The following is a 25100-nucleotide window of genomic DNA, read 5'->3' as shown; positions in this document are numbered from 1 at the left end:
GAAGTTCTGTCACCTCAGCTCGGTGCAAACCACTACATGACCCCTACCCCCAGCCACCACCGTCTCAGCCACTGCTCCCAGGTCTCCTCCTGGGCCGCCTGCGTCACCAGGGTGTCATCTGCCCATGCGTTTTCTCAGAGAAGCGGCTGATTAAATGTCAGCGGTACTGAAAGTGCATGATAGCATGTTGCTTACTTTTAACAACTTGGTGGACAGCTTTAATACATTGTTGACCAGAGTGAGCTGTTCTTTCTTATTTGGCTTCTTTTCCATCTTAAGATATAAATTAATCTGAGGGAAAGAAAGAATAGAGATTAAGGTAAACGTCGGAGAGAAAAGATACACAAACTGCATGAAGTCATGTTTTCAAGTAAAATAAATTTTGGCACACCAGCAGCTACTTCTGCAGAGAACATGTGCCCCGCCCCCAGCCTTAACAGTCTCCCTTTGGCAAAGAAAAGCACGTAGTGAACTTAGTGAAGAAAAATTAATGATGAAGCAACTTAAATATCAAAACAATGAAAACTCTTAATATAAATTGTAATATAATTAGCATGTAAACACCTTTATCCAAAAACTGTAGCTCATTATCTCAGTATTCCCCAACTAACTTAATATCCTCATAAAACATTTGTGGAAGATAGCTGTTTGTTTTAATCTGAAAGGCAGAGTTAGAGAGAGAAAGTGAGTGAGAGAGAGAGATCTTCCACCCAATAGTTCACTCCCTAAATGATCGCAGTGGTCAAGGCTGAGCCAGGCTGAAGCCAGGAGCCTAGAATTCTATCTGGGTCTCCCTGCCACATAAGTGGCCAGGGGCCCAAGCACTTGGGCTGTCCTGTGCTGACTTCCCAGACACGTTAGCAAAGAGCTGGATCAGAAGTGGAACAGCCAGGACTTGAACCTCTGCCCATTTGAGATGCCAGCACTGCAGGCAGCAGCTTAATCAACACAGTGTGCCACAAAGCTGGCCCCAAAGATAGCTGTTTTTAACTTTTTTTTTTTTTTTTTTTTGACAGAGTGGACAGTGAGAGAGAGAGAGACAGAGAGAAAGGTCTTCCTTTTGCCATTGGTTCACCCTCCAATGGCCGCCGCGGCCGGCACGCTGCGGCCGGCGCACCGCGTTGATCCGATGGCAGGAGCCAGGTACTTCTCCTGGTCTCCCATGGGGTGCAGGGCCCATGGGCCATCCTCCACTGTACTCCCTGGCCACAGCAGAGAGCTGGCCTGGAAGAGGGGCAACTGGGACAGAATCCAGCGCCCCAACCAGGACTAGAACCCGGTGTGCCGGCGCCGCTAGGTGGAGGATTAGCCTAGTGAGCCGCGGCGCCGGCCAGCTGTTTTTAACTATTAATTCCTTATTTTTTCCCTTTATAGGAAGAACTCGCCACTATGATTCTAAGGCAAACAAAACTGGGAAATTATATCAATTTAAATTTTAAGGAATGGGTAAATGTAAAATTAAAAACAAAAAAATTTAAAAACCACTTTATACTACTCCATTTTGACAACAAGCATTTCTCAACTCAGTACCTAGTAACACACTGAAAAACAGGTATTTCCCAAGCACTGAACAATGTATTCTATGATTGATACAGAAGAAATTCAAAGAGCTTGTTAAATGTATTAAATGAAAAGTACTCTAAAGGTCTAATACTTAATGTAGACTAGGAGGGGCTGGCACTCTGGTACAACAGGTTAAGCCACCATCTGCAACTCTGGATCCCATAAGGGCACTAGTTGGAGTCCCGGCTGTTCTACTTCTGATCCAGCTCACTGCTCACACACCTGGGAAAGCAGCAGAGGATGGCCCAAGTCCCTGTGCCCCTGTCACCCATGTGGGACATTCAGAAAAAACTCCTGGCTCCTGGCTTGGGCCTGGCCCTGACCCAGCTTTGGCTATTATAGCTATTTAGGGAGTGAACTAGAGGATGGAAGATCTCTGTCTCTCCTTCACTCTCTCTGTAATTCTGCCTTTCAAATAAATGAAATAAACCTTTAAAAATAAATAAGTAAATTTTGAATATGAGATTTAAAAACATCCTCCATTGCAACCAATCAAAATACCTTAATAGTACACAAAGTACTTCCAGTTCATTACATCTCCATTCCCACAATCCTGGAGGCAGATGAGGAAGAGATTATGCCTGGTTTACAATGTCAGGTCGTATGCTAAAAAGGGACAGTGAGGTGGTGACCCTACCCTGAACCCTCTGCATGAATCTCACAGGGTGTTATGCCATCGCTGACAGGACCAACCAATACCTGTTCAGTGAGTAATATTGAAACATTGCTGTACTTCTTATTGGTTTCTGACCCCAGTGAGGCCAGGCGCAGTAAGAAAAGCAGTAGAGCTGTTTCCCAGATCAATAACTCCCAGTTATAAGCATCATTCAGAAAAGTCTTATGTCCTTGGAGAACCTATACAAAGAAAAAAAAGTTAAGTCTCCTATTTGTCTTAAAATCATATAATTACTTTTTCAATTTTAAAACATTTTCAAGAATCCAGAATGTTAATACTCAGAGCAGAAGAGCTTTAATACTTATAAACTATTATCTCTTTAATTAATCATCATGTATTTCTAGATTTTCTCCTTTTCATGAAAGAAAATGGAAGTAATACAGAAGTCTGGAAGTAATATAGAAGAAAATATAACATTAAAATACAACATTAAAATTAAGGCAGATGCCTTTCCAGCTACTTTAACCACCAGTGTGTCCACTCACACTTACATGGTGACCACTATACAAAGTATTAACTTTGCATTCTTTCTAGTGAACTTCCTAAGATGTAGCCTATCCCACTAGTACGACTAGAAAATCCTAAGGATCATTTCCTTTGTTGTTGTTGTTGTTGTTAACTTCAGAGGCAAAGAGGCTCCACCTGCTGATTCACTCTCCAAATGCCTGCAACAGCCAGGGCTGGGTCAGGGCCAAAGGCAGGCGCTGGGAATGCTATCCAGGTCTCCCTCAAGCGGCAGGGATCCAATTACCTGAGCCATCACCACTGCCTCCAGGGTGTGCATCAGGAGGAAACTGAAGTCAGGCACTGGAGTTAGTAATTGCATGGGACGCAGGTATCTTAGCCCTGAGAATTAGTTCTGTATTACACTGCAGGATCCAAATAACAATAGCAACAGCAGTAACAGAGCTACCATTATTAGGTACCAAGTATTGTCAAGATTTTCAGCAAGACATTTTGTTTCTTAAAAAAAATTGCTTTAAAAGTAAAGAAATTTACTCAAGCAATTCCAAAGTCAAATGAAAACGTAGGCATTTTGAAAAACGGGAAATCACCCAGCAGCTGCCCTCTCCACCCTCCGATAGGGCCATGTAGGCGTCTGTCTCCACTCTCAGCAAACCCCATGGCCTCACAAAACTCCAACTCTGACTTGTGCCGGCTTTGGTTTGTCAAAAGCCTGTTAGGCCCCATTGACCCCTACCGATTTCTCACCTCCAAAGTCTACCCACAGATACCTCAACATTTTTAGTTGTGATTTCCAAAGACAGAATGTGCGTAATGTCTGGGTGAGTTATTTATGACTAGGAGGAGGGAAGTAGCAGCTAACAGCACCTAGTCCCACATCTTCAGAGGTGCTGTAATTTGTTTCCCAGCAACAGATAATACACAGATCACAGCCAAACTGCTGCAAAACCAAATACAAAGGGAAACTCAAGATCAGCCAGAGAAAAAGAACATTACTTTCAAAAGAGAAGCAGTAACAGCTGATTTCTCAAAATGTAACATGGGAATCAAAAGATAACAGACCACTAGGAGTGCTGAACTGGCAACCTAGAATTCTATTCCCAGCAAAAACAACAACAACAAAATACTTCAAAATCAAAGTGATAATGGACAGTTTCAACAAAGGAAAAACAGAATTAATCACCAGCAGACTAGCACAATACTAAATATTAAAAGTTATCCAGATGGAAGGAAAATAATCCCACAGAGAAACAAACACAAAGTGCATCAAATAATAAAAAGCAGCGGAAAGGGGAACTGTATGAGTAAATGTAAATGAGTAACTGACTACACAGAGCAATAATAATTACACTTTATGGGTTAAAATCTATGTTAAGTGAAAATAAAGGGTTATAACACACAAAAGGTGAAGGAGTAAGTGAAATTAACTGTATAAGGTCTGGGCACTATAAAGGAGGTGGCAAATTAATCATTAAATTATAAATTAAGGATGCAGACTGTCATCTCTTTTACTACCAAAACAAGGGTAAATGAATGTCTAACGATGGAGAGGATTACATGGAATATTAAAGAATATTTGATGAGAAAAAAATGCCAACAGAAAGAAAAAGGAAAATTAGCAGGTGGACTAGATACTATTTGTAATCATAGTGATCACAGCCTGGTTAAATGACCAGATGCTCTGAAACACTAAGATTGTGATGCTGGATAAAGAAACAAGCAACCAGAGCCGGTGCCGCAGCTCACTAGGCTAATCCTCCGCCTGGCGGCGCTGGCACACCAGGTTCTAGTCCCGGTCAGGGCGCCGGATTCTGTCCCGGTTGCCCCTCTTCCAGGCCAGCCCTCTGCTGTGGCCAGGGAGTGCAGTGGAGGATGGCCCAGGTGCTTGGGCCCTGCACCCCATGGGAGACCAAGAGAAGCACCTGGCTCCTGCCATTGGATCAGCGTGGAGCGCCGGCCACAGCGCACCAGCCGCGGCGGCCATTGGAGGATGAACCAATAGCAAAGGAAGACCTTTCTCTCTGTCTCTCTCTCTCTCACTGTCCACTCTGCCTGTCAAAAAAAAAAAAAAAAAAAAAAAAAAAGGCAACCAAAAAAAATTATACGGATTATAAAACATGAGGACAATAAAAAAATTAAGAAAGTAGACAAATATACAACACACAAAAAGTAACCAAAAGACAACTGATGTGAGTGAATATCAAAATAAGTAGAAACATAAACAGAGACATTTTATAAGGTCATGAAAAACAAAATACTTGACACTTCCAGATTAAAGGAGACTGAAGAGACACAGAACTAAATGTAATGTGTGATTCTGAACTAGATCTTGGATTCAGGGGGAAAAAAAATCTATAAAGGACATAAAAGTCTATCCATCAAGAAGATGGGTAACAATTCTAATCTGGATGGAACCAGTCACACAACTTGATAAACAAAGCAAGGGCAGGTATTTGGCATAGAGGTTAAGATGCTCCCATCTCATTTCAGACTACCTGGGTTCAAAACTTGGCTCCAGTTTAATGTTAATGCAGACCCTGGGGGGAGCAGTGAAGGCTCAAGTAATTGGGTTCTTGCCATCCACATGGGAATTCCAGAATGAATGCCTGGCTCCCAGCTTCAGCCCAGCTCAGCCACAGCCAGTGTGGGCATTTGGGGAATGAACCAGCAGGTGGAGGAGTGCTATCTTTCCCACTTCCTCTGTCTCTCAAATTTAAAATTTTAAATATAAGTATCATACTTTGGGGCCAGAGCTGTGGCACAGTGGGTTAACGCTCTGGTCTGAAGTGCCAGCATCCCATGTGGGTACCAGTTCGAGACCCGGCTGCTCCACTTCCTGTCCAGCTCTCTGCTATGGCCTGGGAAAGCAGTGGAGGATGGCCCAAGTCCTTAGGCTCCTGCACCCGCATGGGAGATCGGGAGGAAGCTCCTGGCTCCTGGCTTCGGATCAGCGCAGCTCCAGCCATTGCGGCCATCTGGGGAGTGAACCATCGGATGGTAGACACCTCTCTCTCTCTCTCTGCCTCTCCTCTGTCTGTGTAACTCTGACTTTCAAATAAATAAATAAATCTTAAAAAATATATCATACTTTTAAATCGCAAAAAAAATCATAAAGCAAAAATTGACAGAAATAAAAGGAAATTGTACACAATCCATAATTATTATAGACTTTAACACACCTCTACCAACAGCTGACAGAACAGGGCAGACTACAGGGTGCAATGGAGAGAAGAAATAACTTCTGATGGTCAACTGCAAACTAGATGACAATGGCTGACAAAAATTAACTCAATACTTCAAAGTAGCAAGTAGAGAGAAGATTTTTCTTTTATTTATTGAAAAGGCAGAGGAGCAAAGAGATTTTCTGTCTGCTGGTTCACTCCCCAAATGACCACAAGAGTCAGGGCTGGGCCAGGCTGAAGCCAGGCGCCGCAGACTCCATCCAGGTCTCCCACGTGGGTGGCAGGAACCCAAACACTTGGGATATCCTTTGCTGCCTCCCCAGGCATACCAGCAGGGAGCTGGATTGCTGGGACTCGAACCTGTGCTCTGACGAGGGCTGCCGGCACTGCAGGCAGCAGCTCCACTGCAGTGCCAATCCCAGTAGACAGGATTTTGAACATTCCCGAGACAAAGAAATGGTAAGTGTCTGCGGTGACAGATATAGCCATCACCCTGATCTGATTACATATTGTGCACACATACTGAAATATTACACTGTACCTCACCAATATCTATGATTACTACCTGCCAATCAAAAATTAAAAGATATTTTTTAAAAATAGGCAGACAAAAAATGAGTAAGAATATAGGCAGTTTTGGCAACGAAACTGATAGACTTGGACTAAATGGCATATATAGAACATTGCTGTTAACAAGGACAGAATATAAATCCTTTCGGAGTACTGATGGAGGACTTAACAAAACTGAACATACGTTGAAAAATAAAGTGAGTGTCTATGGATCAGGCATGTAGCCTAGTGGTTAGGGGTTAAGGTGCTGGTGATGATACCCATATCCCACACAGAAGAACTTGGGTTCGATTCCCACCTCCAGCTCCTGACTCCAGCTTCCTGTCAATGGAGACCCTGGAGGCAGCAGTGACGGCTCAAGTGACTGGGATCTGGCCACCCATGTGAGAGACCTGGATTCGGGTCTCAGCTCCTGGCTGTGGCCCTGGCCCAGCCCCAGTCATGGACATTGGAGGAATAACCAGATATGGGAGCCCTCTTTCACTCTGCCTCTCTGCCTATCAAATAAACAATAAATTTTAAAATAATTGAAAAATGAGGAAGGATTAGAACGTGGGTGGGAGGGATGGTAGGGAGGGAAATATCACTATGTTCCTAAATCTGTTTATATATGAAATTTGTATAATTTAAATAAAATTTTTAAAAATCTATCAAAAACAAAAACAAAGTGTTACATAATTCAAAGGACTGAAAACATCCAGAGTATTTTCTCTGAGTGCAGTTCAATTAAGATAAAACTCACTAGGAAAGTACAAGATAAGCCTGTAGTTTTTTCCTGAAATTTTTCAGAATGAAACAAGCACAGAAGTGCTTTAAAAACAAAAATAGACCGGTGCTGGCATTGTGGTATGGTGGGTAAAGCTGCCTGGGGGCCAGTTCGCATCCTGGCTGTTTCACTTTGAATCCAGCTCCCTGCTAATGGCCTGAGAAAAGCAGTGTAGAATGGCCCAGGTGTTTGGGCCCCTGCCATCTCCATGAGAGACCCAGATAAAGCTCCTGGCTCCTGGCTCAACCCTGCCCACTGTGGCCACGTGGGAAATGAACCAGATCTCTGTCTCCTCTTCTCTCTCTTTAACCCTTTCAAATAAATAAATAAATCTTTAAAAATAAATAAGTATATAAACAAATAAATAAATAAAGGATTCATCAAAAGGACAAAGTAAAAGGTTTCAGGAGCTCCCAAAATTTGAGCCAAATTTGGGACACTTTAGGAATCAAAACAAATACAGTATTAGATTATAATTCATTGGATAAAAATAAGAATACATGATCCCATGTAAATGAATGAATGTACAAGTGAATCAGTGGGAAATAAATGAAAAGTGTGTCCTTTAGAGTGAAAACTAATGAATGTGGAAGAGACAATGTAATTAGAAAGTCACGATTTGCCACCCCAGTATGCTGGCTTTACTATCAGTCAAAAATGACCGACTGAAATTCAAGTGATCTTAGAGTCTTCAAGGACTTCAGAATGACTTCTACTCTCATTTCAAACAGTTAGAAAAACGAACAAGCATCTACAACAGCAAAAGAAACAGGCATATTAAAAACATATACTTACACACAGTGACCTGGTTTAAACAGAAAGTGAATTTTATAATAGAATATCCATGTTTTTGTTAAAACAGATATGAAGGCTTTACCTGGGCACAACAGATAAAAGCAATGGAAAGCGTCAGTAAGAAGACGGAGGACACAACCACGTCGACAGAGCGCTGCGGGCCCCGTCTCTGCGGAGGGAGAGGCAGATGTCAGCGTCTGGGGTCGCCGGCGGAGGCAGCAGCAGCCCTCACCTCACTAGCGCTCTGGATGCTGCGGGGGGGCTAAGTCAGTGCTTCTGAGAGCGCGCAGGGTGTGACCGTGTGCTGCCAGTCATCAGCTCTACACGCTAAGCGGGACAACTGATTCACGGACACATTTTCAGCTGAAGTATTTCCCAAAGTGTCATAAAAAGATGAAATATCTATTAGTCTGCCCTATGAAATTCAAATTTTTCTTCTCTCTTTCTATGCTCTTATTTATTTATCGCTACCACGTCTGCAGAGAGATCCCGCCTAACTCGGTACACACAATGTCTGAGGGCCACGGATCCCACTGTGCCCAGAACCCAGAGCACACTGCCCTCTGAGCAACTGCTGCCCATAAACTTCATGGGCAGGTTCTCAGCTTACTCATGCATATATCCCACTGTCAATCAGATAAAACTCACCTTCAGATAGGAACGCAGCGATAACCATATTTTAATGTTCTCCACCTTTTTAAGTCTAAAATGAGGTATTTCATATTTCCTAGCTTTCCTGGCAGAAGTAATATGGCTGAAGAGTTTTGCAAATAAAAATCTCTAGAGGAGATAAAAAAAAATCAGAGTGAAGTATGTATATTTCTCTGGGTGAGTATTCGTATAATTGTAGTATTTGCAGCATATAAAAAATGTTTAAAAGAATGAAATGCCCATCAGTGATCACTAAGATGAACAGTGAAAATATTTTAACAGCTCATTACCCTGTTGCTTCCAAAGAACTTTATTTGGTGACATACTTCTCCATAGTACAGTGTACTTGACGTTTGCAAAGAGTACCCTTTAGAGACCTTTGTGAATCTCCAGATTCACAAACTAAAATGTTTATACATGATTCTGGCTTACTCCCAAATTATACTTCCATTCAAAATCAACTTTCTTGTGATATCACCAACATATAAAATTCTCAATCCATAATTCTGTCAAATTTCAAAAAATATATTTTTCACTTCCCATTTTTCACAAGAACATTATCACTTTGAGAATTACTACACATGCAATGGATTAAAAAGCAGCAAAGGCACCCTAAGGGTGTCCACTTACTAACCCTTCATTGCCCACATCAGCTTTTGGGAAGATAACAAATCAAGCGAATAAATATAACTCAGAGGAAAATCAATACACAAAAACAGAGGAAAGAAATTTTACTTATTTTTCTACTGACCTGTTTGTATGTTCTCTCTGCCACACACATCATGAAAAAAAACATCCATGTAAGACACAATCTTTCAAAAAAATTAATTATAGACAAAATAATAACAGGCATAACAGGAGGTGCCCCACAGAAGAGAGTCAAGATCTCCTCAGCTGAAATGGACTTCAGTTGGTCAAAGCTCTTCTCATGGAAAAGTCGATGTAAAAAAGGAAAAAATGCTAATCCAATGGTGACAACATTTCCCAACATCTGATAACCTACTCCTTGCTGATATGCATTAACCTGGGAATGCAGAATTTCCATCATTATTGCATAGCTTAACAGAGTTACAAAACAGTATTTTTAAGCATTTTAAAAGAAGTACAGGTAAAAATGGCATACAATGACTTTTTCTTATTGACAAGTAGGCTGAAATGAGATAAATAATATATGTAGAATACACCTGAACAATTGGTCATGCTGACAGAGACCATGTGTAATAAAAATTATATACAAGAGTCTACCTACAAATTAGAGGCTGCCATTGTGGCTCAAGTTTGGAATTGCAGATGAGCGCTGGTTTGAGTTCCAGCTGCTCCACTTCCAATCCAGCTCCCTGCTAATGTGCCCACCTGGGAAAGCAGCAGATAAAGGCCCAAGTGCTTGGGCCCCTGCCACCTTTTGGCAGGATCAGGATGGAGTTCCTGGCCTGGTCCAGCCCTAGCTGTTGAGGCACAGATGGGGAGTGAACCAGCAGTTGGAAGATCTCTGTCTCTTTCTTTAACTCTGCACTTCATATAAATGAACCTTTTTTAAAACCTATGAAATTAAAATATGTACATACATTTGTTTTAAAGGCAGTATACTGTTTTAATCACTATGTACACTCTTATGCAATAGTCCCTAATGACTAAGTCGGTAAAACTTATCCAACCTACCCTGCTCATGATGATGCCACTCATCTCCAACACAGACATGTCCATCTTTTTACACTCATTCCCTTCCCAGATTATTGCACTGACTCGATCAGAGGCAGGACTTGAATTCTGAAGCCAGAATAAATGGTTCTGAAAAGAAAAACAAAAAAAGCTCCATCCACTCCTCTTTGCCTCCACTGTTTCCTTTCCCTTTGTCTAGTTCCTAAGCTCCATTCACCAATGCTCAGTCTCATCACTCTATGCTCCCTCCAAAGCTAATCAGACCTCCATGATGCTGATTTGTAGGCTTTCCCCCTTACTACACTCACGCTATTTTCTTATCTGGAGAGGGGCTAAGCAACTTCTATAATGAGGAGAGGTAGCAGTCCATGATTCTAAGGTTGCTTCCCTCTCTAAAAGTATGGAAATGAATCAGCCTAGTGTATTGGTGGGATATTAAAGAAGAAAGATTTTTCCAAAGCAAGCTGACTACACTGAGAGTAGCAGGAGAGGCCCTCGGGCTTTATAAATCACATACATGGGATTAATTCTCCTGGTGAGAACACAGAAAGCGCAGGGTCAAGAGGAGACGGGCAGGGAAAGAGCCCATCCTCCTCTGGCATGTCATGTGCGGTTCTTCAAGTCCAGCTCACCATCACAGTGCTCTTTGACAGGCACAAATCTCAATAATGTTGCCCTCTGAAATTAAAAATCCCTATAGTCTGTATCAGACAAATTAGCAATTACATGGCGCATTTACACTGTGTTTATGTCCCATTAATATTCTCCACACCCCCAAATACAAGTTTCCACAGAAGCACCAAATGGTGTAGTCCTTCTCTTTCTACCACAATGCTCAGGAGCGTTCACTGATGTTATTAATTTACTCATCGGTTTATCTAACAAATAGTTATTAAGCACCGACTGTGTCATGGGCACTGTGGATACAACGGAGAACAAGAAGCTCCTTGCCATCAAGGCTCTTCCAGACTTTTGAAGGAGACTGAATTAAATAAAGCTGCAATACGCAAGGTAAGGAAAGAAAAATTGTTTTAAGAGAAATCCAGGTCCTCAAATGACTCACGGAAGATACATATTGTGGGAAAAAAATACACTGATTCTTTTAATTCCATTTTCCATGAACTTTTTAAAGTACTCTTATATAGGAAAAGTTTCCTGCAGGAACTATCACTCAAGCCAAAACCTGTCCAAAAATTAAAAAGGAGTCAGCCCAAGGAATAGGTATTAAGAGGAAAAAAAATCTGTCCTGGACAAAGAAACCAGCATGTGTGAAGGGCCAGGAGCACGTGAGGGCCAGTGCATTAAAGAAACCAGACGAATTTCAGCCTTGTGTAAGTGCACCATGTTAGGAGAGGGGAGCAGATGGTCAGAGGTGGGTGACACCACACCTGAGAGCAAAGGAAGAAACAGAAACAAATAATTCAGAGGGAGGAAAAAGCACTTTAAAGGGAGTGGCATCATCAGGTTGTATTTTGGATGCATCACTCTGGCTGCAGTGAGGAAAAATGAGAGGAAGGCAGGCACGCCTAGAGAGGCTGCTGTCGTGATCCGGATGAGAGGACAATGGCCTCCAGCACGCAAGGTGGACACGTGGTCAGCATCAGTAACCACATGGTGAACAGGAGAACGTCAGGACTTGTGACGGGTGCGGAGTGGAGGCGACAGTCAGTGCAAGGGTTCTGCCTGGGATGTGAGTCACGGTATTCAGACCCCTGGGGAATGAAGAGGAAGGAAGCTTTGGGCAGCCATGACTTCTATCTGACAGCACGAGTTTACCTGCCTCCGTTATTCTTAGAATCAAACTATGCATCCCCAAAGCGCTACAGAGGCCAAGATCACCACGATGCTGCACATAACCATGGAGGGCTGACGTAATTCAGGTGAATTTTCAGACTAAATATAAAGAACATTACAGTCGAACATTGACAGCAAAATTGAAGAGATTAGCATAAAACTAAAATGAGAAAATGCAGTTTGTTCCTGGTTAACTGTTTAAAAATTGTACATATTTAATGATGTAGGTCTTGTTTTTTTTTGTTCATGAAAATGCATATCCTAAATGGTACCTTACAATCAAGAAAATTCAATGATTAGACAATCCATCATCCACTACTATTTATAAGGTGATCTGGAAACAGAGTAAATTAAACATTGGAGAGGCTGATAAGAGAACCATTTTTAAATCACTCAACCTAACCAGCAATACAGGAATAAGCTGTATCAGGAATCACGAGCACTCCAGCTCCAGGAGTGTCTAAGTAGATGGTGACTGCTGTTCTGACAGGGGTAACAGTAATACTACCATTTACTAGGTAAACACTCCTGCGGGCATTACACTAAGCACTTTAAATCATCTTATTAGCTGTTTCATGATATTCCAAAGTAGGAACTATTACTATCCCATGACAGATGGTAAAAAAAAATTTCTATAGATATAAGATGAATTCCTACATTACTTGGAAGTTTGAAATATCCTTCCAAAGAATCTCCATTTCTATGATTTTATGATAATAAAAACCTAAAGTAAAAAAAAAACTTGAGTTTTATATTATTAGAGAAACAAATTGCCACTTCATAATAAATTCATTTACCACACTGTGGTTAGGAAAATGTAGTATAAGGCAAGTACACCAATCAAACAACCCTGTTCATATAAAATGAACACTGAGAATCACTCTAAGAAAAATAACAGGGGACTGGCATGAGGCATAGTGGGTTAAGCTGCCACCTGCAACGTGTCTGTCTGTGTCTCTCTCTCTCTCTCTCTCCCCCCCTCCCTCTCTCCCTTCCTCCCTCCTTCCCTCTAATCCTGCCTTTCAAGTAAATAAAAATAACCTTAAAATAGTAATAACTCAGAAATGTATTCAGAAGAAAAAGTGAGGTTAGGGCAACTTGAGAGTACTTCCTCTAAGAGTTCTAATCCCAATAGCTTGACTGACAAGCTATACTCAGTTTGCCGACCTCACAATCGAGGATAACAATATCTACCTTCTCAGATGACTGTAAAGTCAAATGACAGTGTACCTGACACAGGCAACAACTACTAGCTACCGGTTATGACCTCCACAGACCTGCTGAAAAACGTCCTCTTTCGGGTCACGTTTGGTTCCTGAGTGCAGAGTGCTCACGTGGGTCCCCTCACTGTCACTGGTGGCAGACGATCGGCACTCTGGGCCATGCAGCAGGTCGTCCCACAGCATATCTTCAGTCTCTGAGTCATGGCGGGTGCTTTCTGAGTCTCTTCTTGACAGGTTGATGCTTTGAGAGCAGCCATTCACACCAGATCTAGAGCCCTTGCAAGGAAAGCACAATTGTTTCTTTTTTTTTTTTTTTTTGACAGGCAGAGTGGACAGTGAGAGAGAGAGACAGACAGAAAGATCTTCCTTTGCCATTGGTTCACCCTCCAATGGCCGCCGCTGCAGCCGGCGCACCGCGCTGATCCGATGGCAGGAGCCAGGATCCAGGTGCTTATCCTGGTCTCCATGGGGTGCAGGGCCCAAGCACCTGGGCCATCCTCCACTGCACTCCCTGGCCATAGCAGAGAGCTGGCCTGGAAGAGGGGCAACCGGGACAGAATCCGGCGCCCCGACCGGGACTAGAACCCGGTGTGCCGGCGCCGCAAGGTGGAGGATTAGCCTATTGAGCCACGGCGCCGGCTCACAATTGTTTCTCACTCATCTTTTAAAAAAAGAAGATATCTGAAATAAAATAACAGGTTATTTATGGCAATGGCTGACAAACATTCATAAGTTGATCACCATATATTCATTTCTCCATGAGGCTTCATGTAACAATATATTTTAACATTTTAAAAATTGTATTTATTTCCATTTATCTGAAAGGCAGAGAGTGAGCTGCCACCTTCTGGTTCACTTCCCAAATGTCTGCAACAGCATGGGCTGGGCCAGGCCAAAGCTGGGAGCTGTGAACTCAATCTAGGTCTCCCACATGGATATCAGGGACCCAACTACTAGAGCCATCACCTGCTGCCTTCCCACGTGTGCATTAGCAGGAAGCTGGAATGAGGAACAAAACTGGGACTCGAACCCAGGCACTCTGATATGGGATATGGGTGTCCCGAGCAGAATCTTAACAGCAGTGCCAAATGCTCGCCTCCGTATTTTAATATTTGAATGTCAAACTTAGATGAATAGCAAGCAGGACTTGAAAAGACTCCCTCTAGGGGACCAGCATTGTGGCTTAGCAGGTAAAGCTGCCACCTGCAATGCCAGCATCCCATATGGGCACCTGCTCATGTTCCAGCTGCTCTACTTCCAGTCCAGCTCCCTGTTAATGGCTTAGAAAAGTGAGCAGAGGATGGCACAAGTGCTTGGGCCCCTGCCACCTATATGGGAGAACCAGATGAAGCTCCTGGCCTCAGCCTGGCTCAGCACCAGCTGTTATGGCCACCTGGGGAGTGAACTAGTGAATGAAAGACCTCTCTCTGTCTCTATATACAGCTCTTTCAAACAAACAAATCTTAAAAAAAAAAATGGGGGTGGGGGATAGGCATTGTGGCGTGGTGGGTTAAGCCACCACCTGCACTACTGGCATCCCGTATGGGTACCAGTTCAAGTCCCAGCTGCTCCATTTCTGATCCAACTCTCTGCTAATACACCTGGGAAGGCAGCAGAAGATGGCCCAAGTCCTTAGGCCCCTGCACCCATGTGGGAGACTCAAAGGAAGTTACTGGCTCTTGGGCCTGGCCCAGCCCTGGTGTTGTGTTTATTTGGGGAGTGAACCAGAGGATGGAAGACTTTCTGTCTCTGTGTCCCTCCCTCTGTTTCTTTAATTCTGCCTTTCAAATCAATAAAATCTAAAAAAAAAAAAGGAAAGAAAGAAAAAAAGACTCCCTCTAAGAAGTTGCTGCTAAGTCATGGGACTGTTCAACCAAGGTTTTCTGGGATGGGAGTGACTCCTGTAAACACAGTCGTGGGATCAACTGGTTGGCTTGGCTGAGCCTTTTAAAACACGCAAAACGTTCTCTCCTTTAAATATTATGACCTTAACTGTAGACCTAGTCACGTCCAGGGTCCCAGCCCCAACATGTTGAAGGATAATCAGCCAGAGAAAAGTATGCAGCTCTCCTACAGTACAAACCTAAATAGAAAAGTTTTTCCCAGACCCAACTACCTTCCTTGTAAAGCAAAACAAAGCAAAAACCTACCATTCATTTCTGAACGATAATATTACAGATACTCCCATTAGCTTTCATGGTGAAATTTATTGCTCACATCTTTAAGAGGTCCTTTTCAAAAATCTGTCCAATCTCACTTCTGTCAATCCCAAGTAGGATACTTAAGAAGAAACTCCATATTCCAGATGAGTATTAGTAATCTCATCATTTAGCTATCCAGTAACCTCTTTCTGAGCATCATCTGATACTTTTTAAATTTTAAGTCAAACTAAGAAAGAACTCATTCTCATTCTGAGGGCGAGTAGTCACCTAAAAGCTACCAGATCACTGCGGCAGGGGGAGGGAGGCAAACATAAACACAACTTCAGGGGACCTGTTACAAAATGAAAGGACAAAGTCATTACAGTCAAGAGTACACCTTGAATATTCATCTCTCAAAAGGATACGCTACCTGGCTGAAGGCTGCTGATTCAAATTCTGATTCAGCCAAACTATCTGAGTCCCGCACAATGTGATACCATCTTGCACTGGTTTTCTTTACCTGCCAAAAATCAAACCAACAAACAACAGGAAAACAAGTCAAGTGCCTCGTTACTATTCAGTGGTTAAGGAATTAATTCTTACAGTTTTGTAAACTAAAATAAAAACTACCTGAGAGTTTAAGTGCCTTGAAAGTATTGATTTTCTGTTCTTAACTTCACAACCATTGTCACTTGAGGCCCCTTCCACGCTCCGACGCAACAGCATCATCTGTGTCTGTGCTTCACCGTCCTCCTCACTTGACAGATCGTCTGAAACTCCATTCCCCAGACGCCTAAAAGCCTCCTGCAAAGAGAACAGCAGTCTCTCACAGGGGAAGGCCCAGAACACTCCAGTGAACTGCACATGTGAAAACAAAATCATACAAAAACCTCCAAGCAGTAAAAGAAACCTAAACCAAACAAACCTCAACAGTGCTTGATCTCAATAAAGAAAAATATTAACTTGAAACTGAACAGCCTAATGGATGTGGCAGTATGAGGAGGCAGTTACAAGCTTAGGCACAAGTCAAACTGTAAGCATGGATCACAGCTCTTCTACTCACTAGCTATATATCCTTGGGAAATTTACTAAATTTCTCGGGGCCTCAGTCTCCTTATCTGAAAAGAAATGACATAAAAACATCTATCTCACAGGGTTGTTCAAAACACCTGGAACAATGTCTGGTTACAGTAATGGCTCAATATTCACCTACTACCGGTCTAACACATAAGAAAATCATTCAAAATGACAAGGTAGAAGTATGTAGTTAGCTGGAGTCACAGAGCAGACCATCTCCACCTAACCTAACAAATAGTTCCTCAAGTCCAGACTACACCATCACTGCCTCTGTGGAATATGACGCAGCAGCCTACACTAACCCATTTACTGCCAGCCAACTGCCAAAGCTGGATCAGTGGCAGAGCCAGTAACACTGTATAGACCTAGAAATTTTAGGAATGAACTCCTATCTTTACGTGATCATTTCTTTCTCAGACCCTGGGGTTTTACTCATTTGTTGAGACCTGTTTACAAACCTATCAGTATCTATCTGTATCTCTAGCTAGAGTCTAAGTACGAATAGAAATATCTTAAATGGGAAAGAAAAGATTTTATCATATCCATCTAAATCTTACCCTACGGCACTTTTCTCCATCTGAAAATTTTGTTTTCTCTCTTGTTTGACACATTCTAAGCTCTGGTCGACACTGTCTCTTCTTAATGATAGGATGTAGACAACTTGAGTCATTGTCAGTTTCAGTCCCTTTGTTAGATATTAATTTCACTCTTCTAATCCTATTTTTAAAAAAAAAGGAAAAAAGATTACTAACTGGATTTTTTAAAAACCTTCCATGAAATTGCTTTCTTCTGACAAGTACAATATAGTATTCGGAAGTCAAGAAAACTCAGAAATCACATTTTTCAGGCTTTTGGCTTGCTTAGGGTACAGAAAGACACAGTATTTGCTCACAGAGACTCACAGAGAATATGTGTTCGTTCTTCAAATACTTCTGTCAATTCAGGAGAAGAAGCCTGTTCTCTTCCCTGCTGCAAGCGAGTGCACAGTGCTCCCCCGATTCTCCCAGCATCACCTCATAGAACACGTTCTCCTTTCCTGCCCAGCCCATCCTTCAAAGCCCAGCAACCCTCTGCTCCTTTTGCCTCTTGCTGACTATTCCAGAAAAACCACTCCAGCTGCTGAGCTCCAAGGCCTACAGTCAGCGTGCAGTCACTCATTTTCACACTGCAGTGACTGCACCATACCTGCTGCTCCCAAAATCACTGAGAACAGGGATGCATGGTGCCCAGCACAAAGAACTCAAACATGTCAACTACGGGGGTTACCATAACTTTAGAAAAATATGTGGACACACTTCATATTCAAAAAAGTAACTACAAAATACCTATTTTTAAGTCACAATCATCAGTACATCATGAAATAGTGCTGTCAAGACCTGCAAAATTGTGAATAAGGTAAAATCTGTCTGAGATCCATTTCCTGTCTCTCCCAAAGCCAATCAACAGCAGGCTCCTGTGTTGCACCCCAATTCTAAAATGGTTATCAGCCTCACACTGAAGAATACAAAATCCTTTTAAAATCCTCTTTCTCAGGCCGGTGCCGCGGCTCACTAGGCTAATCCTCCGCCTTGCGGCGCCAGCACACCGGGTTCTAGTCCCGGTCGGGGCACAGGATTCTGTCCCGGTTGCCCCTCTTCCAGGCCAGCTCTCTGCTATGGCCCAGGAATGCAGTGGAGGATGGCCCAAGTGCTTGGGCCCTGCACCCCATGGGAGACCAGGAGAAGCACCTGGCTCCTGCCATCGGATCAGCGTGGTGCGCCAGCCGCGCCGGCCATTGGAGGGTGAACCAACGGCAAAAGGAAGACCTTTCTCTCTGTCTCTCTCTCACTGTCCACTCTGCCTGTCAAAAAAAAAAAAAAAAAAATCCTCTTTCTCTCTAGATGTTATCTGATATGGCTTAAAATATTTACCCTTTCAGAGTGTGTGTGTGTATGTATGTGTGTGTGTATATATATATATATTTGTAATATCTGGTCTAAAAAGTCATAATCAAACAGAATTAAATTTTTATGGCAGATTACTGGATTTATAGGTAATGTGACAGAAAGACAACATTTTAACTAAATAAATCCTTCTACAACCCTTAAAAATCACACCACAATGGTAAAATGCCTACACCATTTACTCCTGTGGGCAGATTATATCATATACACTGTAAAATGAAGTTAACATTCCAGTATAAGACTCCTACCTGTTGCCAAACAGAGTGCGCCAAACCCCACCAATAATGGGTGCAGATTCCAAAGTTTCTATGCCTCTGACTTTGTCAGAGGAGTTATTATTACCATTTTCTCGGCTTCCATCACCATTTACAGTTTTCCGTAATTTTCTACAAAAAAAATTTTCAGTAACTTTAGATTATACAAGAACTTCTCTGTTTCTGCCAAAATGTCCCTCCAGCAAGTTATACTAACAGATCACTACCTGAAATCAAGAATGGTTAACGTCATACACCGAGAATATATTATGCAAAAATATTTGACTAAGGGCAAAGACAAATCCCAAACCACAGAACTATGCTATCATTTTTTTCAGTCATTTTTTATTTGTATATATCTCATAAATACATTAGGATCACAGTAATTCTTCCCATCATACCCACCCCTCCCACCCATTCTTCCCACTTCCTTCCTCCTCCCTCTCCTGTTTAGTCCAAGAAAGAAAAACAGAAAGAAAGAAAAAAAAAAAAGAAATGGAATAAAAAAAACTAAGACTGTTCCTCAACTGTCTAGACAAAGGCTGTTCTACGTTATTGCTTCTTGAAGGGGATTTCACTTTTTCCCCCCCTCCTCTTTTCCCTTCCTTCCTTCCCCTTCTTTCCTTTTAGAAACTTAATCATCTTTAAAGAAGAACCCAAGGAGGGTACATCTCTTGTGCACTCTTAGACATTATGAGCTAACTGTGAGCTCTTAACTTAGGAGACATAGTGTTATCCTCCATTTAATACACTAAATGGAAGTGATTCTTGAAAATAATTTTACTATTAAGTCTCACGATACAACTCTTTGGAGACAGAGGTCCTGCATGGGAAGTTAGTACACAGTGACTCTTGTTGTTTATTTAACAAATAACACTCTTAATGCACAACATCAGTGATTACCCAAGGCTCTTGACATGAGCTGCCTCGGCTATGGAACCCTTTTGGATCCACTGGCTTGACAAGGCCATAAGCACAGTGGAAGTTCTCTCCTCCCTTCAGAGAAAGGTACATCCTTCTTGGGTGCCCATTTCTTTCCACTATTCAGTCATTTTTAAAACTGCTGTCCAGAAACATTACTTGAAGGAAATTTTTCACCTGTTTTTTCAGGCACACTCAACAGCACTAGTAGAAGGAGCAATTTTTTTAAAAGATTTCTTTTTTTGAAAGGCAGAGTTAGAGAAGGAGAGAGAGGGAGGGGCGGGAGACAGAGAGAGATCTTTCATCCACTGGTTCACTCCTCAAATGATCACAACGGCTGGAGTTGGGCCAACCTGAGCAAGGCTGGAGCTTCTTCCAGGTCTCCCACATGGGTGCAGGGGCCTAAGCACTTGGGCCATCTTCTGCTGCTTTCCCAAGTGCATTAGCAGGCAGCTGGATCAGAAGTAGAGCGGCTAAGTCTTGAAGAGGCACCATTATGGGATACCAGCACTGTAGGTGGCAGCTTAACCTGGTACACTGCAACGCTGGTGCTGAACAATTTCTTTAATGCATGTCTACTCCTTTGGCATTTTTAATTAGAGTAATACAAAATAACAGCAACCGATCACTAATGTTTTTGATCCTACACCACTGAAAGATAGATCCTGAGGCCAGTGCTGTGGCGCAAGATGTGAAGCCACCATCTGCAGCACCAGCATCCCACATGGCGCCTGTTCGAGACATGGCTGCTCTACTACAGATCCATCGCCATGTTAATGTTCCTGGGAAAAGCAACAAAAGACAGCCCAAGTATTTGGGCCCCTGCACACATATGGGAGACCCAGATGAAGCTCCTGGCCCAGCTCTGGTCACTGCAGCATTTCAGAAGTGAATCAGTGGATGGAAGATTTTCCTCTCTCTGTCTCTACCTCTCTTGCTGTAACTCTTTCAAATACATAAATAAATAAATCTTTAAAAAAAAAAAAAAGGATAGATACTGGGGCCAGCGCTGAGACATGGCAGATAAAGTCGCTGCCTGCAGTGCCAGCATCCCATAAGGGTTCAAGACTCGGCTGCTCTACTTCCCATCCAGCTCTCTGTTATTGTCTGGGAAAGCAGAAGATGGCCCAAGAGCTTGGGCCCCTGCACCAGCGTGGGAGACCCAAAATGAAATCCCAGTTCCTGGCTTGCTCACTCTCTCTTTCTCCCTCCCCTTCTCTGTAACTCTGCCTTTTAAATAAATAAATAAATGAGGGAGGGAGGGAGGGAGGGAGGGAGGAAACCAAGAGCATGTTGAAATTTTCTGCACCAAATTGGGAGAGCAAAATTCCAGAAATATTTTAAGAAAAAATAATACACTTTTTGGATACTCACATATATAAGATAATCATTAATTAAATGTGTAAAAAAGTCAAATTTTAGATCACTTGAAAATCAATACTTATATATTTTTGAAAAATGGTAAAATTTTTAGTAGCATTAACCTAACATACTTCAAAGATCCTTGTCTATACTAAAGTTGTACCAAATTTTGACTGGCTGAATTTCAAAGAGAAAGCGTTTTAAAGATCATTATTTGGGGGACCATCGCTGTAGTATAGTGGGTTAACGCCCTGGCCTGAAGCATTAGCATCCCATATGGGCGCCAGTTCTAGTTCCGGCTGCTCCACTTCCTATCCAGCTCTCTGCTACGGCCTGGGAAAGCAGCAGAAGATGGCCCAAGTCCTTGGGCCCCTGCACCTGTGTGGGAGACCCGGAAGAAGCTCCTGGCTCCTGGCTTCAGATCAGCGCAGCTCCAGCTGTCGTACCTATCTGGGGGGTAAACCATCAGACAGAAGACCTCTCTCTCTCTGCCTCTCCTTCTTTCTCTGTGTAATTCTTACTTTCAAATAAGATCATTATTTGGCATAAATATTAATAAAGAATAATACAACATACGAGTATCTCTTTTAAACAACTGTACCAAATGGTAAAATCCCACCTGGGATTAAAAATTTATAACAAGGCTTCTTAGCATCAAGGAGAAAAGTGAAAAGTAAAGCCTTTAGTTTTAAGCCAAAAAATGAAAAATATGTACAAAAGGAGATGAATTTAAATAATTTTAAAGATTTATCTTATCTATTTGAAAGATGGAGTTACATGGGGGGAGGGAAGAGTGGGAGGGGGGGAAAGGAGGGAGAGGGGGAGAAGGGGGAGAGAGGGGAGAGGGGGGAGAGGGAGGAAAGGGAGGGGGGAAGAAGGGGGAGAGAGAGAGAGAGAGAGAATATGAATGAGTCTTCCATCCGCTAGTTTGCTTCCTGTCCAGGTTGAAGCCAAGACCGACCCAGGTACTTCATCCTGATCTGCCACTTGGGTGGCAGGGGCCAAGCACTTGGGCCATTCTCTGCTGCTTTCCCATGCACAACAGAAAGGACCTGGACTAGATAGAGGTAGAGCACCCGTCTGGAATACTGGTGTTGCAGGCCCAAAATTTAAATAAACTTAATTGAATATTCTGTCTCTATAATACCTCCTCCAGAAAATATACAATTAAAACGTAATTTGTCATCTTACCTTCTTCTCCGATTTCCATTGTTTGCAGATGGCCTTGTTATCTGAGTAGACACAATTTGACAGTGGACAGTTCCCATGAGTAACATAAGGCACAAGGGTCCAAGTACTTCACTTACGTTCACAATAGGCATCATTAAATATAACACAATCGCTATAACTGAAAAGGACAACACAAGATTTCACCTTTAAAATTAATTCCAGTAACTATACAAATTGTTTCTTTTGTAAGATTATTTTATTTATTTGAAAGGCAGAGTTAGACCGGCACCACGGCTTACTTAGCTAATCCTCCACCTGCGGCACCGGCACCCTGGGTTCTAGTCCTGGTTGGGGCACCGGATTCTGTCCCGGTTGCTCCTCTTCCAGGCCAGCTCTCTGCTGTGGCCCGGTAGGGCAGTGGAGGATGGCCCAGGTGCTTGGGCCCTGCACCCCATGGGAGACCAGGAGAGGCACCTGGCTCCAGGCTGCGGATCAGCGCAGCGCGCTGGCCGTAGCAGCCATTTCGGGGGTGAATCAATGGAGAAGGAAGACCTTTCTCTCTGTCTCTAACTCTGCCTGTCAAAAAAAAAAAGAAAAGAAAGAAAGAAAGGCAGAGTTAGAGAGAGAGAGAGAAGGAGAGAAAGAGAGTAAGCTTCCTTCCACTGGTTCACTTCCCCAAATGATCACAACAGCCAGCGCTGGCACAGGCTGAAGCCAATAGCTTCTTCAGGTCTCCAACGTGAGTGGCAGGGACCCAAGGACTCCTGCTGCCTTCTTAGGTGCATTAGCAGGGAGCTGGATTGGAAGTGGAGTAGCCAGGACTCAAACCAGTGCCCATGGGGGATGCCAGCACTGCAGCAGCTACTTAATACAAATTGTTTCTACAAAAACCTATCCTTTAGAAAAGAAAATAAAAATGGGATGGGGTAGACATTTGGCCTAGCAGTCAACATGCCCATGTCCCGTATCAGAGGGTCTGGGTTTGAACCAGTTTTAGGTCCTGACGCCAGCTTCCCACCAGTGCAGACCCTGGGAGGCAGCAGGCAATGGCTTAAGTACTTGAATTCCTGCCACCCACATGGGAGACCCAGACTGGGTTTTGGTCTCCTGACTTCAGCCTGGTACATTTGGTCATTGCAGGCATTTGGGGAGTAAACTACTGGAAGGAAGATCTCTTTCTCTTCCTCTCTTTCTCTCTCTGCCTGTCAAGTAAAAGTGAAATTATTTTAAAAATTATTTAATTATTTTAAAATTTTTTTTTAAATTATTAATTATTTAAAAAGAATAACAAAAAATCAGCCTTTCTGGTAACAAGATAAGTTAGGTGCTCTAAGAGAATTCCACCACAAAACAACAAGATGCTGTTTAAGACACTGTGAAGTGCTGTTCTGCTCACAGGAAGAATTCTTCCCCAGGCCCAGGGTTTTACAGAAAGCAATCAGCAAAGCTGAGATCTGAACCTAACTCTCAGACTCCAGAGTCCTCATTCCTATACTGCCTATTTGTATATGCATATGGAAAGTTCAAAGAAATAAATGAAACAAATGCAAAAATATTCAAAATTATCTCCACAAATGTCCATAGGCAGACAAGTTTACATGAGTCCTTTCAGACTAAACTGTACCTGTGTAGAGAAAATGAAAATTATCAAATGTATTTCATGCCTTAATAAAATCCTGATACCCAAACATAAAAATGGCACCACCAAGACAAAAAAGTCCTGTCCCTGATAACTTGTGAATTTGGATATAAATTCACCACTAAAAAGTAAGCATCCTGCACTAGTCAAAGTGATCAGTTTTAGTTCACAATTGATCATACTGATAGGTCTAAGAGTCAAAGGGCTCACATAAACAAGACTAGTGTCTGCTAATACTAACTGATAGAATTAAAAAGGAGAGAAGGATCCAATTTGGGAAGTAGGATACACAGCAGACTCATAGAATGGCAGATGTCCTAAACAGCACTCTGGCCTCAGAATCAGCCCTTAAGGCATTCGGATCCAGCTAAAAAGCCCATGAGAGTATTTCAGGCATGGAAAGCCAAGACACTCTGGCAAAAAAAAAAAAAAAAAAAAAAAAACAAACCTAAATGAAAGATCTCTGTGAGATCCCAGCAGAAAGAACGCACCATCAAAGCAAGTACCTTTCTCTGAAGGGAGGAGAGAACTTCTACTTTGACTATGACCTTGTCTAAATAAGAGTGGAGTTGGTGAACTCAAAAGTCCTCCATAGCCTTGGCAACTCATGACAAGAGCCTCGGGCGATTACTGATGACATAAATTATGGAGTGTCAATTGTTAAATCAACAACAGGAGTCACTGTGCACTTACTCCTCATGTAGGATCTTTGTCCTTAATGTGTTGTACTATGTGAATTAACAGTATAACTAATACTCAAATTGTACTTTATACTTTGTGTTTCTGCGTGGATGCAAACAGTTGAAATCTTTATTTAGTATATACTAACTTGATCTTCTGTATATAAAGATAATTGAAAATGAATCTTGATGTGAATGGGATGGGAGAGGGAGAGGGAGATGGGATGGTTGTGGGTGGGAGGGAGGTTATGGGGGCGGGGGGAAGCTGCTATAATCCAAAAGCTGTACTTTGGAAATTTATATTTATTAAATAAAAGTTAAAAAATTAAAAAATAAAAAAGTAAGCATCCTGAAGGCAGGGATTTTTGTGTTTTGTTTGCCCCTATACCCACATCAGTACCCAGCAGATAGTAGGCACTAAGTATCTGTTGAATAAATGGCTGAAATGCTAACAAAGTGAACAACAAAGCAAAAAAATAATTCACGATCATGCAGGGTTTATGTTAGAAATTCAAATATAGTGCCGGCGCCACGGCTCACTAGGCTAATCCTCCACCTGGCGGCGCCGG

General features: G+C 42.4%; 1 protein-coding gene across 5 annotated transcripts in view; it reads right to left on the bottom strand.

Moving 5' to 3' along the window:
* PHTF1 (putative homeodomain transcription factor 1) overlaps nucleotides 1-25100 on the bottom strand; it is a 49862-nt gene that overhangs the window by 3046 nt on the left and 21716 nt on the right. For 3 of the 5 annotated variants that reach the window (XM_070077842.2, XM_070077849.2, XM_070077848.2), the window contains 12 exons: nucleotides 22234-22390; nucleotides 18754-18891; nucleotides 17120-17279; nucleotides 16116-16289; nucleotides 15916-16005; nucleotides 13399-13620; nucleotides 10328-10456; nucleotides 9420-9692; nucleotides 8666-8797; nucleotides 8100-8186; nucleotides 2263-2418; nucleotides 196-291 (listed from right to left, as the gene is read on the bottom strand). In XM_070077842.2, the coding sequence (XP_069933943.1) occupies nucleotides 196-291; nucleotides 2263-2418; nucleotides 8100-8186; nucleotides 8666-8797; nucleotides 9420-9692; nucleotides 10328-10456; nucleotides 13399-13620; nucleotides 15916-16005; nucleotides 16116-16289; nucleotides 17120-17279; nucleotides 18754-18891; nucleotides 22234-22390 (1814 nt within the window). The remainder of the gene's footprint in view (nucleotides 1-195; nucleotides 292-2262; nucleotides 2419-8099; nucleotides 8187-8665; nucleotides 8798-9419; nucleotides 9693-10327; nucleotides 10457-13398; nucleotides 13621-15915; nucleotides 16006-16115; nucleotides 16290-17119; nucleotides 17280-18753; nucleotides 18892-22233; nucleotides 22391-25100) is intronic. The other 2 variants (XM_089300118.1, XM_070077851.1) reach the window with 1 other exon arrangement.

Source organism: Oryctolagus cuniculus, chromosome 7 (assembly GCF_051225735.1).
Source record: "Oryctolagus cuniculus isolate XC-2025 breed Fujian yellow rabbit chromosome 7, ASM5122573v1, whole genome shotgun sequence".
Lineage (NCBI taxonomy): Eukaryota > Metazoa > Chordata > Mammalia > Lagomorpha > Leporidae > Oryctolagus > Oryctolagus cuniculus.
Note: the sequence above shows the minus strand (reverse complement) of the source record. Positions and strands in the feature narration are given on the sequence as shown.